Source organism: Mirounga angustirostris, unplaced genomic scaffold (genome assembly GCF_029215605.1).
Source record: "Mirounga angustirostris isolate CCGP_5_RB_7025 unplaced genomic scaffold, mMirAng1.0.hap1 SCAF_1, whole genome shotgun sequence".
Classification (NCBI taxonomy): Eukaryota; Metazoa; Chordata; class Mammalia; order Carnivora; family Phocidae; genus Mirounga; species Mirounga angustirostris.
Window position 1 is genome coordinate 174,050,411 of NW_026991709.1, and position 19,515 is coordinate 174,069,925.

Here is a 19,515-nt window from a genome sequence, read left to right on the forward strand (position 1 = left end):
AATATCAACCCAGCTTTAACTGGCTTCAGCCAGAATGAAATTACAGGCACATTTGTATTCAGCATTCATGATGGAACGATAAATTATTTGGACTTACAACTGTTAACTGTTAGTTTCATTGGCATTTTCTGCACAATAGTCCTCAATCTCGGGAATGCGGCAAAGCAACAGTAATCATTCCGGCTGTCTTTTTCTTCCACGTTTGCAAAGTACAGATCTCCCTTTTGACTCATGTATACTCTTTCATCTTGTTCAATGTGTTCTAATTCTGGAAAGAAACACCTTGTCATTAATAGGGGCAACTGTCCTTTATTGTGCCTCATCCCCCTTCTTCATTTTCCTTTCTTTCCTATTATTTCATTTTGTTTTCTTTTCATGCTTGTTCTTCCTATTCCTTGTAAGTCTCGTCTTACAAAAAGAACAATGAGAAGTAAAAAACAAACAAACAAACAAAAAACAACCCTCTGGGAGCATGCTTTCGACCATTAACCAAAGAAGCCCCTTGGTGCACAACCAGTCTGTAGATTCCACCTCTCTTTTCCATCTAAGCCTCTACTTCTGTACTGGCTTATCTGAAAACTGGTTCAATTGGTCCAATCAAACAGATCTCCCCAAAAGTTGTGTCTGAGAGAGATATTAATCTGTCTTTCCTGGATGCAGTCTGGAATGTTCCAGGGTGATTGGAGTCTGGAACGTTTGGCTGCAGCCAAGAATAGTTTCTCTCACTTTCTTCCGAGGACTATATAAATATTGTCATTTTTCTCTTGGGACCACAATGAGAAAACATTTAGGGCACATTGTGAAGGCACATGCCAGAAGGATTTTACAAGACGCTGTAATTTCAACTCGAGTGTTAATACAATTTTTTTTTGGCAAATTAAACACAAAGGTTAAGACTAATTTCTCTGTGGGTCACTGTCTATAGTGGTAGAACATTATTAAAATAGAAATCTAACACTAGCAACACAGACCCAAGCATCTTCAACTTTAACATGGATAATATTCCAAAGGTGAGTAAGTTGTTTGGAATACAGAAAGTATTTTCTTCATAGACATACTTTACCATATCAATAGCTTCTACTCTCTCAGATATGATAAAACCAAGAGAAATATTTAGGGGCTTTCTAGTGTTTTCACATATATCCTTAATAGAATAGTTAAAACTTGGAACACACTATATAGATGGATATAATTTTTTGAAAATCTATTTCATTCCATAATGATAATGTTTTTTTCCTTTTTTTCCCCCATGTTGATAATCTTAGATTATTTTTTAATCTTTGTTTCCCTATGTTATTTGACATGATGCATGAAATTAAAATCCTATGGATGGTACAGAATGTTACTTACCAATATTCATCCAATAGATGTGTAGCGGTGGAAGGCCTCTGGGAGGGTTGCATGGGAGGACGATTGGATCTCCCTCCTCCACTTCAAGAGGGTCAATTTTTTCTTTTGGGAATTTTGGTACATCTTGTAAAAAAAAAATCATTTAAGACATTATGTTAAAATTAACTTTTAATGTTATAAGAAATATATTAAAACCTTCTTTTTAAAAAATAGAGTATTTTTAACAAACTCAATGCCCCAAATCTTGGTTCTCCTATCTCCCCTGCAGAAGAAAATACTGTTAAGAATCTGGGGTGCAACCTTATATAACTTTAAAAATGCTGCTACATTTTACAAGTGTAGACAACAAATATTTTTGCTATGTGACATCAACTGGCAACAATATGCTTGTGCATATTTCTCTGCACAGAGATACAAGTTGTGAGTCACAGGATTCACTGAGTTTAAATTCTGATAGATATCGTACTTTTTTTCTTCAAACACTGTGATTTATTTTCTAGGCAAGTACATATTCTCTGTCTCTGGCTTTATGGTGAAGCCCTTGAATGTGATGGGCAAATATTCTATTCAAAGTATAACCAAACTAAATTAAAAATTCAAAGACCACATGGGAAAAATGGTACAAATAACAATGAAAAGACAAACATGACCACTTTAAGTTGCTAAGAGAACCGTCCACGTTGGAATCACTCCCAGAAAATGAAATTTCAAATGAAATGGAACTGATGTAGGAAAGGAGACTTCGCAATAATTTAACATATTGTTTCTTTCCCATGCTGGAGGCACTTTCCTAAAAGAGCAACACAATTACAATGGGAATAAAAGTCACAACTATGCAGAATTGGAAATCCAGCATGAATGTGTGATTATTTTTATGAAATTATTTATAAGGTAGTTTTAAGAATACTCAAAATGTATTCTGCTTGAACACTATATTGATACCTTTAGATTTTATGAGGGGCTTTGAATGATAGAATTACTCAGGCTGTTATGGAAGATAAGGACCTTAAGGTATTTATAACATTGTTGGCTTGATGGAATTTATCAGGGGGTATTCCATCTCTGTATTTCATTCTTAAATGGTGGTTCACAAAAGATTATCATTATTCTTGGAAGTCTAAAGATATACTCATTTATTATAAAATTCTTCTTGAGAAGCTTTGTGCATTTCCTACGTATTTGTTCTCTTGCCCTCAACCCTGACCCCAACTCCTGAGTGGTTGAAGGAATTTGCTGACATTTCTCTTATCAGTGCACCAGCTAGTTACAATGAATTGCTTTTTGTCTAAATTCAAGGACCCTTCAAGGCATAGCACTTCAGGGGCAGTGGGCTATATACAGGGCCTTTGCCAATTTGGAGGGCAAGCTTCAATCATGTGACAATCCTCGATTCCCTCTTGGTCAACCCATTGTAGCAGATTTCTCTTGGCAAGGCTGGAAACATGTTTGAAATGGCAACTATCTTGGAATCCTTTTTTTGCTTTGGTAGCATGAAATTTCCACCAGAAGACAGGGAAGCATGTTTGGGACATTCACAATGGTAAGATCTTGTAAATAAAATATCAATGCCACCTACTTGGTAATGCCTTAGCTTTGACTGAAAGCAAATGCTATACAAATCATTTTGTAGAAAGTATACCTTATGCAAGTAATGTGTAGAAACTTACAAAACTATTATATGCCCAAAGCTCCAAATTCACATCACTTGTTTAGCGTAACTTGCTGTAACTGAAGCCCTGTGTTCTTTGGTATTGAAGTTAACAGTGCTATCAGATAGCTATTGAATCTGTTTATACTCAGATACAGGGGCAATAGAGGAAGAGAAACATAGACAATGGAAAGAGCCTATAATCCTGTTTCATAACAAGCAAACTCTACAATGCTTTACAGGAATACACAGTTCCCTGGGTGATATCTATTGTAAAGTAGCTAATTAATAAGATATATAAAGCTTTAATTGCAGAGCTCCCCTTAGGAGTATTCAGAAAATTCTAATGATTCAAACTGCCAATTAAGCACTAGCATCCATGCATTAATTAAATCTAGATTATAAAATTCTAATTCCAAAGATGTAAATATGTAATTCAACTGGCTTCCAAGGCATCAATAATAAAAATAAAGAAAATAAAATTTATAAGTCTATCAAACACTTTATCACATACCATAAATCTTCACAACAGTTTTTGACCAAAGATGAAATTAATATCAGGAAACAAGGAGAGAATATTTATATATTTAATCATTTAAGGTCTGAGAATAGATAATATAAAAGACATTAATTTGTCAGTATTTTTTTTATGGTCTTCTTCTTCGACTCTGAAACTATTTAGTAAGTATGAGTCCATGCTAGAAAGTGAACATTTTAATGGCCACAGATAAATGTGGAATTTAATTACTGTAACTCAACAGCAGGCATGAATTTTATCTTAATTCAAATAAAGAAATGACTCCATTTAAAAATAACCCCAACCAATGACTTTGGTTAATTGTATTTCTCTGGTGATAAACATTAGCATTGTTGAGTTTGGACAGATGCGATACTTTTAAAAGTGAATTGTAAACAATCATTTTTCTTTTGTGTAAAGCAACTATGTTGCTTTAGCTTGCCAACATTTTTAAAAATGAGTTCCCCATCAACAGCAAAAACACAATCATTTAATTATGTTTCACTAACACTGGACTTGACCATGGAATGGCCTTTCTATAAAGGAATCAAAATCTACTTGTACATCAGCATCTACCTAAGCAGAAGTTTAAGAATGTTTGAAAATCCCATAATAACCAAGTCTACATGAAGTCAGTTTCCTTTATATATAATGTCCCTACCAGTCTATCTGCATCAGGAAGTCAAGCAGTTGATAGCACCCATCTTTGTTTACTGTTCTCCAATGGGCTCGCACAGTTATTATTCAGTGTTGCAGACAAATTTCTAGTAACAACTCCAATGGTACAGTTTCCTAAAAACCCAGCCAGAATCTAGCATGAAGAACTCTTCTAGAAACTAGATAGGTGGACAGCAGTCTTCTTACTGGAACTATCAATATAAAGCAAACCAGCAAATACAAAATTTCTAGGACCTCTACAAATTCAGATGGTGATGATGAGTTTTGAAACTCATCATTTCAATTCTTTCAACCTAAGATACTGAAAAAGTAGCATCTTTGTACTTGAAATGCAGATGACTTCTAAAAAATATATTTTGTGTTTATAGTATATTATGTATAAACTGGGTTCTGGCCCAGGCACTCAAACTAACTAGCCATGTAGCTTCAGACCAGTATTTTTACCCTTCTGTGCCCCCATTTATTTTTCTCTGGGATCCTAGAGTCCTTTGAAATCACCTCTCTACTAGACTAGAAGTTTCTTAAGGGCAAGGATATTATAAAATTTAAGTTGTACAGTCTCACCATGCCAACATGCTTAATAGTAAAAATAATGAGATAGCATCAGGATAATTTAACTTGATACAAATTGTGCTAACTAAGCCACTTAAATGAAAAAGGTACAAGCGACTTAACCACTATGAAGTTATGTAACTAGAGATAATCTTTCTCTTATACTCAAGAAATCACATCAAGTCTTCTTACACTCCTATCTCTCCATGAGTCTGACACTTGACTGCCAAGGTATTTCCAACAAAAAAGTATAACTTATTTCAGCTCATCTAGAGGATGTGTTACCTGAATGATCAAAGTGTAGGCAGCACTGTATGGCACCGGGGTTATACACATAAACTAGAGCCAGCTGCTTGGGGCTGATTCCTGGCTTCCTCACTTACTATGTGATCTGACCTGTTACTTACTGTGCTTCCGTTTCCTCACTCAACCTGCAATGACACCTCATTTACTGATTTGTATCAACGTTTAAATAAACCATTTTATATAAATCAATTAAATAGCACGGGGCACTTGAAAATCACTCAATATATGTTGGCTATTATTCAAGTATTTTCACTTCGTACGGTACACCCTGCCATACTGTATGAAATGAGATGGGCAAAGGGACATAGAACTTTTCTTCTGTTGTGCCTTCTGATTTTCCCTATAGCCTACGTTGTAACAACTTCTGTAATTGTATGCAAATATTTGCAATTAGCTTTTACAGAGGAGGTAGGGAGGGGGCCAGAGGGAAGAAACAGTATGTATTTCATGTAGAACCTATGGTTTAAAGATACTCCTCCCCATTACTGGGCAAACCTTCCTATGGCCATAGAACTTTATCTATCTTGACTTATCTCTCTATTTACAGGACTGGACTGGTGAGCTTTTTGAGTTTCTTACATTTCCATTGAATGTGTTTGGCGAATTGCTTACAGTCTGACATCATTATCATGAATGCATGCCACTGAGCTCACATGCTGTATCAACCCTAAGTCTAGTTTCCATCTGTAGAGAAATTTAATTGATTCCCATTTCCTATAGAGTACCCCATTAATCCATTTAGGACTACAGAGAAATAACACTGCCTTTCAGTCTATGAGCTCGTAATGAATTCACGCTAAGGAAGGACACCCAAACCAGCCCATTTCATTCTAGTCATTCACACAATCTGATAGATGAGAGGAAAATCCTCGATCTTAATTAAAACCTGTAAAACTCAAAGTTGCACTCTCAACTTAACAAATTGATCTTCTTTAGTTGGTTTGCATACATCAGTAAAAGAAATTAGCATATGCTACCAGACCCTGCTTTTGCTACCCTGCCCCTCCCAAATCTGAGCAGTAAATAGCCAAAGTATGTCTTAAGGGAAATGTCCTGAGGAATCTGAGGAAGCTATACAAATGTAGAACCCAGCAGACCAGAAATTCTAATTGGTTTCCATTAAAACAGTATATAGTGGATTGCATCTTTAAGCCTGCCATTTCCTAGATTATTTTAATAGTGTGTGGAAATTGCTTTAGTACTCTTATTCATTCTTTTATTCTTCAGCCTATGAAACAATAAATCAGAAACTGATAATATGCATTCAAGCAGCATCTGGAAGCATGCAAAAGAAGAACAGCATAGCATGACATCTTTACCATTTTTAAGTATCCCAGTTAGTACACATGACAACCAAAAGACTCCCAAATAGTATATAACTAAATGCTTCAAAAACTCCAGAGAATTTACATGTGGATTTCCTAACAGCACTATTTGTAATAGCCAAAATTTGGAAACAATCCAAATGGATATCAACTGGTGAAGGGATAAACAAATAGTGGTACATCCATACAATGTAATGTTATTTAGCCAGAAGAAGGAGCAAACTACTAATATATGCTAAAATGTGAATAAATCACAAAACACGCTAGGTGGAAGGAACTAGATGGAAAAAATCAGGTATGGTATGATTCCATTTATGTGAAATGTTCAGAAAAAAAATTTACTGAGGCAGAAAGCAGATTAGTGACTGCCTAGAGTTAGGGGTAGGAAGAGAGAGTATCTACAAATGGGCATAAGGAATCCTTGGGGAATGATGAAAATGTTCTAGTACTAGATTATGATGATGATTGTACTAAAATTTTATTTTAAAAACTCACTGATTTTGCATTCAAAACTGATAAAATTTGTGATATATAAATGATGCCTCAGAAAGTTGTTTTAAAAAAATCAGAAAGTGGGAGCACCTGGGTGGCTCAGTTGGTTAAGCATCTGCTTTCGGCTTGGGTCATGATTTCAGGGTCCTGGGATTAGGCCCCATATCCGGCTCCCTGCTCAGCGGGGAGTTTGCTTCTCCCTCTCCCTCTGCTGCTCCCCATGCTTGTGCTCTCTTGCTCACACACACACTCTCGCTCTCAAATAAATAAATAAAATCTTTGAAAAAATCAGAAAGGGGGTGCCTGGGTGGCTCAGTTGGTTAGGCATCTGTCTTTGGCTCAGGTCATGATCTCAGGGTCCTGGGATCAAGCCCCCCTTGGGCTCCCTGCTCAGCAGGGGTCTGCTTCTCCCTCTCCCTCTGCCCTTCCCCTCCTCTGTCTCTCTGTTTCTTAAATAAATAAATACAATCTTTAAAAAAATAAAAATAAATTTTAAAAAATCAGAAGAATCATTAGAGGCTGAGACAGAGGAGGGATGCTAACTGGAAAAGACTGATCTGTTCTCTGAATGACAGGCAGTACTGAATAGCCCAAATGGAATCATTTATATCATTTTAACTGCACTGGTGGTTGTCAAAATGAAGGCTAGAAAGAACCTTACCTTCTCCCCAAACTCACTCACCATATTCATAGGATAGAAATTTCTTTTTTTTTTTTTTAATTTTATTTATATATTTGAGAGAGAGAGAATGAGAGAGAGCACATGAGAGGGGTTAGGGTCAGAGGGAGAAGCAGACTCCCCGCCGAGCAGGGAGCCCGATGCGGGACTCAATCCAGGGACTCCAGGATCATGACCTGAGCTGAAGGCAGTCGCTCAACCAACTGAGCCACCCAGGCGCCCAGGATAGAAATTTCTTGAGGACAGTCTTTGTTTTGTTCACTGCTATCTCTCAAATTCCTAGAAAAGTGACTGGCACATGAGGGGAGCTTAATAAAGATTTGTTGAATAATTCACTGACTAACTCTCCAAGCCATATTGTGGAAAATCCATTTAGTTAAATGATTTTTTTCCATGTTTGAAAACAGTGCGTTGTGTTTGGTTGGCTGGTTTTTCTTTTACTCTTTCATTCCCTAGCAAACTCAACTGCAGTGTTACTGAAAGCAGAAAACTTAACATTGGGTATAAAGGTTTCTGTTTGTAGAAAGTAATAACGGGATTTTCAGTTACTGTCCTCATGTGAAAACTTAGGTAGCTAAAGCCTTTAAGGTTAGTCTAATGAAAACTTTAAGAAATCAGATGAAACTCTAAAATTCAAATCCCGTTTCTACCGATATAGTTATAGAATTGATTCTCTACAGCTTAAGAAAAGAATCAATTGATAAAGGTTGTAGGAAGCTTTAAATGGTCTCTGATTTATAAACCCCTAGGAATTGGGGTAGCGGTCCTACTCAACATAGAAATGATTGCAGAACGCTGTTAGACGATGAAGTAATTTCCGGAGAGACTGGAAATGATGCATAAGAAACCTAATTTATTTTGCTCTTTTCAACAGCAGCAGAAAAACAGGGTAATTACCCACTACATGGCTCACATGCGACTCTCATCTCTTCATTTCAATGCTAGCAGATTCAGGCCAGAATTATCCTCACATTGTTCACCCCTTCACTTGGTCTGCTTAGATAATGAGAGAAAATATTTTTTAAAACCCTTTAATTGCTGAATCTTATACTAACATGTACCATTTGCTTCTCTGCAATAGATCTAGCTACTGCCTTTTCCTTTGTGTCTCCATGGCAACCATCAGAGTTCAGGTTAGGGATCACGCTAATGCCTTGCCTCCTACAACAGATTTTTAATACCTCTCTCTTGCACACGTATCTTATTTCAGTTATTTCAGGTAATTAGATAGGTAGATTATATGGTTATAGTTAGACTCCAATATGTAGTTTTATAATATAAACTATAATATGACTACAGTTATATACCTAGAGACAATGTATCTGTCTAGTTTTATGACCACGATCACAAATATCATGGTAATACTTTCTGATCCAGAATTCATGAACATCTCCTATTGAATGTCACTTCAAACCTAAACTCCTGAGGCCAGTTTTCAAGTTTACTGTCAGTACTTTGTCCATTACTATGCTATCATATCTTACTTAATAACCCAGTATATCTAATTCAGACAAATAAGCATGCTACTGATTAACTATGCATTTACAAAAATTCCATTTATATAGAAAAAAAATGAAACAGAGAAATACAACACTCTTTTATCCATCACCCAACATACAAAAAATACCTTTACCTTCCTGTCTGCTGCAGAATCCATCCCCTCCCCCATTCCCTTTGAGGTAACTATTATCCTGAGTCTTTTTTTCATCATTCTCTTGTTTTTCATTACAATTTTACCACATACAACCATACCCCTAAACAATATTTTATCTTTACATATTTTGAATTTATAATAATAAAATAATATTGTGGGGCGCCTGGGTGGCTCAGTTGGTTAAGCGACTGCCTTCAGCTCAGGTCATGATCCTGGAGTCCTGGGATCGAGTCCCACATCGGGCTCCCTGCTCAGCGGGGGGTCTGCTTCTCCCTCTGACCCTCTTCCCACTCGTGCTCTCTGTCTCTCATTCTCTCTCAAATAAATAAATAAAAATCTTTAAAAAAAAATCATATTGTATGTATTCTTCCAAGATTCACTTTTATTGTGCAGCATATTCCTAAGATTCATCAATTTTCACTGCTGAGTAGTATTTTTTGTATGACTATACCACAATAGATTTATTCATTCTTATCATCGGTAGACTCATGTTTTTTCCAATGTATTTTTAATTCAAGCAATGGTACCACAAATAGGCCCAATGGACATGGATGACACACACATGTGTGACGAAGGACATGGAATAGCGAGGTTACAGGTAAGAGCATCTTCAATTAAGGAGTCAAGGACAAGTATTTTCCACAGACCAGGTAGAAAAGTATACCTGCAAAAGTGGTAGATACATATTACAGTAGCTGCATGTTCCCACCTCAAATTGTTACTCTCAGACTTCGTAATATTTCCCAATTCTGTGGGAACAAATGCTTTTATTATTTGGGTTATGGTTAATCTATTTCTGATTACTAACGATGTTGAGCACATTCTCATTGGCCATTCCAGTCTGAGGTACAAGTCTATGTCTTTGGCCACTTCACTTCTTTTTCCTTATAAAATTATTTTTTATAATTTTCTTTTAAAATTATTTATAAATACATAACATTATTTTTAGTTATAGTCATTGGCAATGATTTCTTTTCCCCTGGGTTGTGGCTTATCATTTCACTTTCTTCCTGAGGTCTTCTGATTTTAAAAAGGGGTTCTAAAAATCAAATGTAGTCAAATAATCCTTAGTGATTTCCTTAACGGAACTTCAATGCGTCTTATTTAAGAAAACTTCCCTACCCTGAAATCATAAATACACTCTCCGAATCATTTTTTTAATTTTTAAAAATATTTTTTTCCCTTTCGAAGTTTAGGCTTTAATCTACCTGGAATGGATTTTTTATATAATGTGAGGTAAGACTCCAAATAAATGTATCTCTACATGGACAATCAGTCGTTCCACCCCATTAAGTTAGGAGGGAGGGAAGGAGGGAAGGAGGGGAGGGAGGGAGGGAGGGAGGGAGGGAGGGAGGGAGGAAGGAAGGGAGGGAGGGAGGGAGGGAGGGAGGGAGGGAGGGAGGGAGGGAGGGAGGGGAGGGAGGGAGGGAGGGAGGGAGGGAAGGAGGGAGGGAGGGAGGGAAGGAATCCACGCTAGTGTTTTCATAGTGCTTTCACATGTACAAGGGTTTGTTTCTGGGTTCTCTATGCTGTTCCATCTATCTAATTCCATTCACAGCCATACTGGCTTAATCACTAAAGTTTTACATTGAGCCTTGTTATCAAATAAGGCCAAGTCCTTTTGAATTGTTCTTATTCTTCAAGAGTTTCTACCAAATTCTGCCCTTTGCTCCTCAAATATATTGTGAATCACTTGGTCACATTCCACAAACATGTCAAAACCAAACTAGAGATTTGGATTTCAATTATTCTATATATCAAGTCACGGAGAGTTGACATTTTAGCTTTACTGAGTCTTCAAATCCATGAAAAAGGTATATTTTTTCTATGTATCTGGATCTTTTAAAAATATTTTTCAATAATTGTGCATACTTTTCAACTATAAAGGTTTCACACTCCCTTGTTGGATTTATTTATTTTTTTTAGATATTTATTTATTTCAGAGAGAGAGAGCAAGAGAGAGAGCATGAGCAGGGGGGTAGGGGCAGAGGGAGAAGCAGACTCCCTGCTTATCAGGGAAGCCTGATGCCAATGCGGGGCTCCATCTCAGGACTCTGAGATCATGACCTGAGCCGAAGGCAGACACTTAACGACTGAGCCACCCAGGCACCCCTGCTTGTTGGATTTATGTTCTGCTTCTGTATTATTTTATCCCTTCAATCTCTTTTGAGTTTATTATGTTACCTTAAATTAGCTCATGCATTTTCATCTTAAAATTATGCTACCTTAGCTACCTTAAGCTTAGATTATCAATTTTATTATTAATTATTATTAATTATTATTAATTATTAATTTTCATATCTTCTTATTTTCTAATGTATGTTTCTAAGATGAAAAACATCCCTCTAAATAATGCTTTAGTTAAAGCATGCTTTGTTATGTAGAATTTCTACTACTGTCACTTCAAACTATGTTCTATTTTCTTTTGCCATTTCCTATTTGACCTATGAGTTACTTAGACTTCCATTTATTAATTTTCAAAGATATAAGACTTCTCTAATTTTGTTTTTATTATTGATTTCTAACTTAATTGCATTTTGGTCATATTTACTTCATAGCTAATATGTCATCAAATTTTGAAAAAAATGCATTCTGCAGTTTTAGGTACAATGTTCTCTATGTGTTCATTAGATGGACCTTATATTTGGGTTCTTTAAATCTTCCGCAGGCTTACTGATGTTTTCTCTGCTTGAGCTACCAAAAAATAAAATACATATGTTAATACCTCTCATTATTATGATAGATGTGCCCATTTCCAATTGTAATCTATTTTTGTTTCATATATTTTAACATTATATACGCCTAGTGAATTAATCTTCAGGAAGCCTTTTAGAAATAAATTCTGTTTTGACTGATAATTCAGCCATTCCTGCTTTGTTTTGAATAGCATTTATCTGGAACATTTTTTCTATTTTTTAGTTTCAGCAATTCTGCACCCTTATGACTTAGATGTGTTATGCAGTAAACAATTTTTATCTTTCTTAAAAACAACAACAACAACAAAAACTTGAAGCATTTAATCTATTTACTTTCATCTTCAATTAATCATATATTTGGATTTATTTGCGTAGTTTTTTCTTTTTCACATATTTCTTACCTTTTTCTTTTTCTCCCTCAAACATAGGCTCTTAATCATTCATATTTTACTCTATACTTTTAATGTAATTGCTTTATAAATCTTAAGATGCATACTTTACTTGTAAGACTCTAAATCTGATTTATCTTCTCTCCTCTAGAATTATACAAGGACTTTAGAATAATTTAAATCCAGTCGCCTGTCCCAATTTTTAGGATAAGGCACACATGTTTTTCAGTATTTGTTTTTCTGAGGATTGTATACATTCTCACCCGCCCCCTTTGCCCCCAAGATAAAGTGTCCACATCCTGGAAGGTCTATGAATCTGAAACTCTTCAGTATCTACAAGTCTGCAAGAAGAAATTGCCAAATGGAAGCTGTCGAAAGTTTTCTACATAAGAATTTACTTTGCAAAGATTTCAGTTAGAACCATATAATGTTGGATACCTTAAGATTAGGGAAAACAAGAGACCAAAAGTGGAAGCTGGTCACCAGTGATCCCATGCTGCACAGGCAAAAATATGGTAATGAGGATGTCACTTAATCTTCATCATAGTTACTGATAAGTATCACCCTTAACAGTAAAGGAGTTTACCGTTTTCCATGAGTATTATTTATGGAAAACATTAATATATACTGATTGCTCGTTCTCCTCCCCTAATGGGCACTCATATTACTGAAGTTAAGCAGGGCCATGGGATATGCCATAGCCCTAACAAACTACAAGAAGTTGCCTGCACAATTTCTTGTTGGAAGTAATTTTTCATGCTCTCTGCCCCAGACTCTTTAACCAAAGTGGCATTAAGTTTTCACATGGTACAGCCACAGAATGATGCCATCTCTATCAGCTTGGACCTCCAAGAGGCTTCATGGAGAACAAATGCCCTGAAGAGCTACAAGGCCCACAGCCACCTGCATAATCAGGGAATAAACACAGGGGCCTGGAGAGTACTTGTTACTGCAGTATCATTAAGCCACATCCAACCAATGTATTTAACTTAATTCTCATCCTATGAGGCAAAGCAGACACTATTTTTTCCCCCATGTTAGATATAAGAATACTGAAACACAGCAAATTTATATTGCTTTCAAAGATCATCCACTTTTGGGGCACCTGGGTGGCTCAGTTCAGTGTCCAACTCTTGGTTTTGGCTCAGGTCATAATCTCAGTGTCATGAGATGGAACCCCAAGTTGGGTTCCACACTCAGTGTGGAGTCTGCTTGAGATTCTCTCCCTCAGCCCCTCCCCCCACTCGTTCTTGCTCCCTCTCTCTCTCTAAAACAAATAAATAAATCTTAAAAAAAAAAAAAAAAGATCATCCACTTTTAAGTATCAAGACCTAGAGGATAGTTTCACTTAGAAATGAAATACAGGTGGGCGCCTGGGTGGCTCAGTTGGTTAAGCGACTGCCTTCGGCTCAGGTCATGATCCTGGAGTCCCGGGATCAAGTCCCGCATCGGGCTCCCTGCTCGGCGGGGAGTCTGCTTCTCCCTCTGACCCTCCTCCCTCTCATGCTCTCTGTCTCTCATTCTCTCTGTCTCAAATAAATAAATAAAATCTTAAAAAAAAAAAAAAAAGAAATGAAATACAGGTTTCGTTGGGGGGTGGGAGTATGGGGTAACAGGGTGATGGGCATTAAGGAGGGCACATGATGTAATGAGCCCTGGGTATTATATAAGACTGATGAATTACTGAACTCTACCTCTGAAACTAATAATGCCCTATATGTTAATCAATTGGATTTAAATTAACAAAAGGAAAAAAAAGAAATATAGGGCATATATAAGCTGGTAATTAAATTAAGAATGTGTCATTATTTTACTCAACACTAAAACATTTGTAAAGTGAAATCTCCATTGTAACACTTACTTGGAACTATAAATTCTATTTCTTCTGACATAGCAACTCCCAGTTTATTAGAAGCAAAGCAGCGGTATTTCCCTTGAAAGTGAGATATGTGCCCCTCATTTGGGATCTTAAAGGTTCCTGAGTTGTTGGATACAATGATCCGAGAGTCAGAGAGATCAAAAGGCTTGTCATCCTTAGTCCACATAAATCTGTAAGATAAAACTAAAGTAAACAATCCTGAAAAGTCAAAACATACTTCCTAATTTTAAAGTGGTAATAAACAAATGCACAGAAATGACAAAACGAAAACATTTTATGGTAAAAAAAGTATTTTTAATGGACTATGTAACAGAATACAAAAAAAGTCTCAGAAGAATCTGAGAAATCTTGTAAGTTGCTATAGACTGAATGTTTATGTCTCCCCCAAATTCATATGTTGAAGCCTAATCCCTAATGTAGGAGTGTCTGGAGGTAGAGGATTGGTGGGGTGATCAGGTCATGAGGGTGGAGTTCTCATGAATGGGATCTGCATCCTTATGAAGGAGGCCCCAGAGAGCATTTTTGCTCTCTTCTGCCATGTGAAGTTACAGCAAGAAAACAGCTGTCTATGAACCAGAAAGCAGGTCCTCATCAGGCACCAAATCAGGGAAGGCCTTGATCTTGGTCTGCCCAGCCTCCAGAACCATGTGACAAATGTACATTTGTTGTTTATGGCACCCAGTCTGTGGCATTTTTATTATAGCACGCTGAAGTAAGACCAAGCCATAAAAAAGCTCTAACAACTGAGAAAACAGAAATTCAAGATAGGTTTTGTTCTGTTCTTTTTAAAGTTATTTTTTAATTTTTTCAATTAGAAAGGTATTTTACTAATACTTGAAGACTACTAAATCTAAAAACATATAAAATGGCATCACGTGTGTGTGTGTGAAGCGCTCACTCAAAATTTAAAAAAACAAACAAGTACTATTGAATGTGGTCACATTTCCTATCTAGATTTTTAGACATATTAGTAACATATTTGAGACCACAAAAAATATAAAATTTTGCAAACTAAGTTTTTCCAATTATTACAATGCTACTAAAGCCAGTTTCTATGACAACTTTATCTTCTGTCATATGATTACTATTTAAGTTACTTAATGATTTGCATTTTTCCCCTTTTACAAACAAATTGTGGTAAACAACCTTAACATAATTTATTTTTTGGCACTTATCCAAATATTTCATTAGACCAATCTCTTCAAAGTAAGAATGATAGACCAATAACAAGAAAATTTTTATAGAAACTGTTGATAAATGTTGCAGAATTGTATTCCAGAAAAAAATATACATAGTTAAATTCCCACCCCAGTGTGTAGTTTCTGTGGATGAGGCTATAAAAAGCCTTTTAGGGGCCGCCTGGATGGCTCAGTCGTTAAGCGTCTGCCTTCAGCTCAGGTCATGATCCCAGGGTCCTAGGATCGAGCCCCGCATCGGGCTCCCTGCTCCACAGGAGGCCTGCTTCTCCCTCTCCCACTCCCCCTGCTTGTGTTCCTGCTCTCGCTGTCTCTCTCTCTGTCAAATAAATAAATAAAATCTTTAAAAAAAAAAAAAGCCTTTTAAAAAAATCTTATCAATCTCATAATGAATTCCCAATTTGATTTTATTCAGTATTTCATATATGAATTATCCATGCAAATTGTGGAATGTTTCAGGACACCATTTTCTTACACTAAACTATCTTTATTCTTTCGCCAGGAATAACAAACCTTCATGGGACACATATTTTTGTTAGGAGCAGGCCTGCCTTCTCCCCCAACCCCAGTTCTTTTACGTCTTCTCTCTCTGTTTTATGTTTTATTGGCTTTACTTACAAAGAACACAAAGAATCTATTCTTTTAAATTCCACTATGTTGAATGGGATCACTTCACCTATACAGAATTAAACATTTCCACTTGGAAATGTGTTACGTCTTTTCATTCATTCAAATCTTCTTTCCTGATCCTAGGTAGAATTTTATAGACACTGCCCCCAATTTAAATCCCACATAGTTCTTGTTACATAGTATTTGATATTGTTTTTGTTTATGTTATTACCACTAACAGTTAAGACTGCTGGATTTTTTTCCTTTTGCTATTGTGATGGGATTATTTTTTCCTTCTTGTTTCCCAATTATTTTCTAACTGCCTTGTATGGACATCAATTAAGCTTTTTAAAATTTATTTTTAATTTTTAAATCATTTTATAATTGACCACTTCAGTGTAACCCTTTGTATTTATAAAAGCTTGTTTTTGTTTAGCGAATAGATAGAATAACAAATTATATAATAATAATAATAATATTAATCATATTGCCTCATATGTATAGATTTTATTTTTTTGCTTAATTATATTAGACATGGCTCTAGGAAAATAAGTAATAATGATACCAAACATTCTATTTTTATTTCTGAATTTATTGTAAATGCTAGTAGTATTTCATAATTAAATTCATACTGGTTATAGACATAATAGATAAATTTGATCATTAATCATCTCTGGTGATTATAGGGTTTTATCTTTTGATACAATAATTCAGTTCATTACTATTAATATATATCATAATACTGATTAATCCATATTGATCCAGCCACAATGACTGACTAAATTCTTCTTCATATAATTCTATCCATATTTACATATACTAATTGAATATATTCCATTTGGTAAAATATAGATAATAATGATAATTCAACATGTCAATGATTAAGAATGATTTTTAAAACATCAACTTTTCAGGCAATAATAATGTTAGTCACAATACAATTTCAAATAATTAATTTTCCTTAAATATGTATCTTTAGTGGATATAAATGAATTAAGCAAATCAGTACAAGTATGTAGCTTTGTTGCCCATCTTCAAATCACCTACATTAAAATCTAGAATTCTCTCTACAACTTCTCCTTTCTCATTCCCAACACACACACACATTTCTTTCTCCCTTCCAAAGTATAGGAGGTATTTTGAAAAAACTTCATCACTGATTATGATCACCTACAGTAACAATTATTTAATAAAGAAAACACTAGATAACAATATACCATGCAGATAGCATTCAGGATGATTAAATATTTCTATGATAACTTAAAAAATATCAAGTAACAACCTACTCGCTGAATATGTGTCACTTAAAAAAAAAAGATATGTTACATTTAAAGACATGCAATAATAATTATATATAGAATGTCATTTATCAATATATTAACTTTCAGCTTAACAAATGCTACCTTTAGAATAAAGGATCTTCTGGGCTTTGACTACCTTGTTCACTTGTAAGGAATTACTGAATATTTCCATGGTGCCAAAACCTACGCTAAGTATTTAACATAAGGCAATTTATTTATGGTAAAAATAATTTCAACTTCCAGGAGAACATATGTAAAATAACCAAACTTTATTTTCATAAAAATAGCTATTATTCTTTTGGCAACTCTTATCTTTAATCATATGTAGATTTATAGTCCAACAACCTTATAATGGTCAGAGTACAAAGAAATTTAAAAAAAAAGATTATATACATATAAACAATTACTTCATTTGCAAGAATACTCACGTTGGTTCTGGATTTCCTTTAGCTTCACATTCAATTTGAAAATATTCATCAAACGGAAAGGCAACTTGCACTTTTGACTGTTTTATGATTGTTGGAACCTGTTGAACTAAATATCAAAATATGTATTTAAAGAACGTGGTCCTCAAATACTAGGTCGGGTGAATTTAGCTATAACAGAAACACTTGAAACATGCTTTCTATATTGATAAGTAAGAGATAAGTAAGAGAACTATAAAAGTAAGAGAACTATAAAAAAAAGTGAAAATTACAGAACAAATCTGACTTCCTCTTTGAAAAATATATTTTATTAATTGTTTTAGGTTTGCCCTTGGGTCATTTTTTTTTTTTTTTAATTCCAGTGTAGTCAACACAGTATGATATTAGTTTCAGGTGTACAATACAGTGATTCAACAATTGTATGCATTACTCAGTGTTCATCGTGATAAGTATACTCTTAATCCCCTTCATCTATTTTACCCATCCCCTCACCCATTGCCCATCTGGTAACCATCCGTTTGTTCTCTATGGTTAAGAGTCTGTTTTTTGGCCTGTTTCTTTTTTCCTTGTTTGTTTGTTTTCCTTCTTAAATTCCACATATGAGTGAAATCATATGGCATTTGTTTTTCTGTGACTGACTTCTTTCACTTAGCCTATATCCTCTAGATTCATCCATGTCACTGCAAATGGCAAGGTTTCATTCTTTTTTTGGCTGAATAATATTCCGTTGTATATATATACCTCTTCTTCATTCACCTATCAATGGACACTTGGGGGGCTTCCCTAATCTGGCTACTTAAATAATGCTGCAATAAACACAGGGGTGCGTATATCTTTGCAAATTAGTGTTTTTGTATTCTTTGGGTAAATACCCAATAGTGGAGTTGCTGGATGATATGGTAATTCTATTTTTAACTTTTTTGAGGTATCCCCATACTGTTTTCCACAGCAGCTGCACAAGGTTGCATTCCCACCAACAGTGTATGGGCGTTCTTTTTTCTCCACATCAAACACTTGTTGTTTCTTGTGTTTTGGAGTTTAGCCATTCTGACGGGTATGAGGTGATATCTCATTGTGGTTTTAATTTGCTGATGATTAATGATGTTGAGCATCTTTTGGTGTGTCTGTTGCCATCTGTAAGTCTTTGGAGAAATGTCTGCTCATGTCTTCTGCCCATTTTTAATTGGATTATGAAAAATGTACTTAATTTTAAAGAATATACTTCACTGATATCATTTCATTTCATGTTACCAAAGGTGTTCATTTTATTTAAACCTAGAATAAAGGAACCACTTAGAGCAGAATAAAAACTGCCATATCATTACAACTTTAAAATCTCTATTTTTAAATTATTGACATTTAGTCTGTTGATGTGTGTATATAAATTTTTATTTAGTTCAGTCATTTTTAACAGTTTTTTTTAATTTATAGTTTTCTAAGACATTATAATTAATTTACCAATTTTACATTATTTATTCTCATTGTTTTGTGATCACTTCTTGGATAATGTTCTTCTTATTGGACATTTGATTTTTTTCATTTTTCTCTTTCCAGGTAACATGTACTTCCATAGCCATATAAATTTTTCAAGCATGTAAGTTTTTCCTTTATTGAATTAGTGACTTATGATAAATTTACAGGTATAGACACAAATAGTATTTACTGTGGATAAATGATGATATAATTGCACAAGAGGATATTTACTATAAACAACATATGAATATAGCAGTTTCCAACATCCTTGCCACAAATGAACACCGACATTTAAAAATGATAAAAAATATTTTGCTAATTATTACAAAGGAAATTATAACATCCT

At 35.0% G+C, this 19,515-nt stretch overlaps 1 protein-coding gene across 2 annotated transcripts in view; it reads right to left on the minus strand.

Moving 5' to 3' along the window:
- Positions 1-19,515, minus strand: part of CHL1 (cell adhesion molecule L1 like) — a 214,173-nt gene that overhangs the window by 65,274 nt on the left and 129,384 nt on the right. For both annotated transcript variants that reach the window (XM_064593579.1, XM_064593581.1), the window contains exons 3-6: positions 17,700-17,805; positions 14,148-14,335; positions 1,351-1,473; positions 98-268 (exon numbers count right to left, since the gene is read on the minus strand). In XM_064593579.1, coding sequence (XP_064449649.1) covers positions 98-268; positions 1,351-1,473; positions 14,148-14,335; positions 17,700-17,805 — 588 coding nt within the window. The remainder of the gene's footprint in view (positions 1-97; positions 269-1,350; positions 1,474-14,147; positions 14,336-17,699; positions 17,806-19,515) is intronic.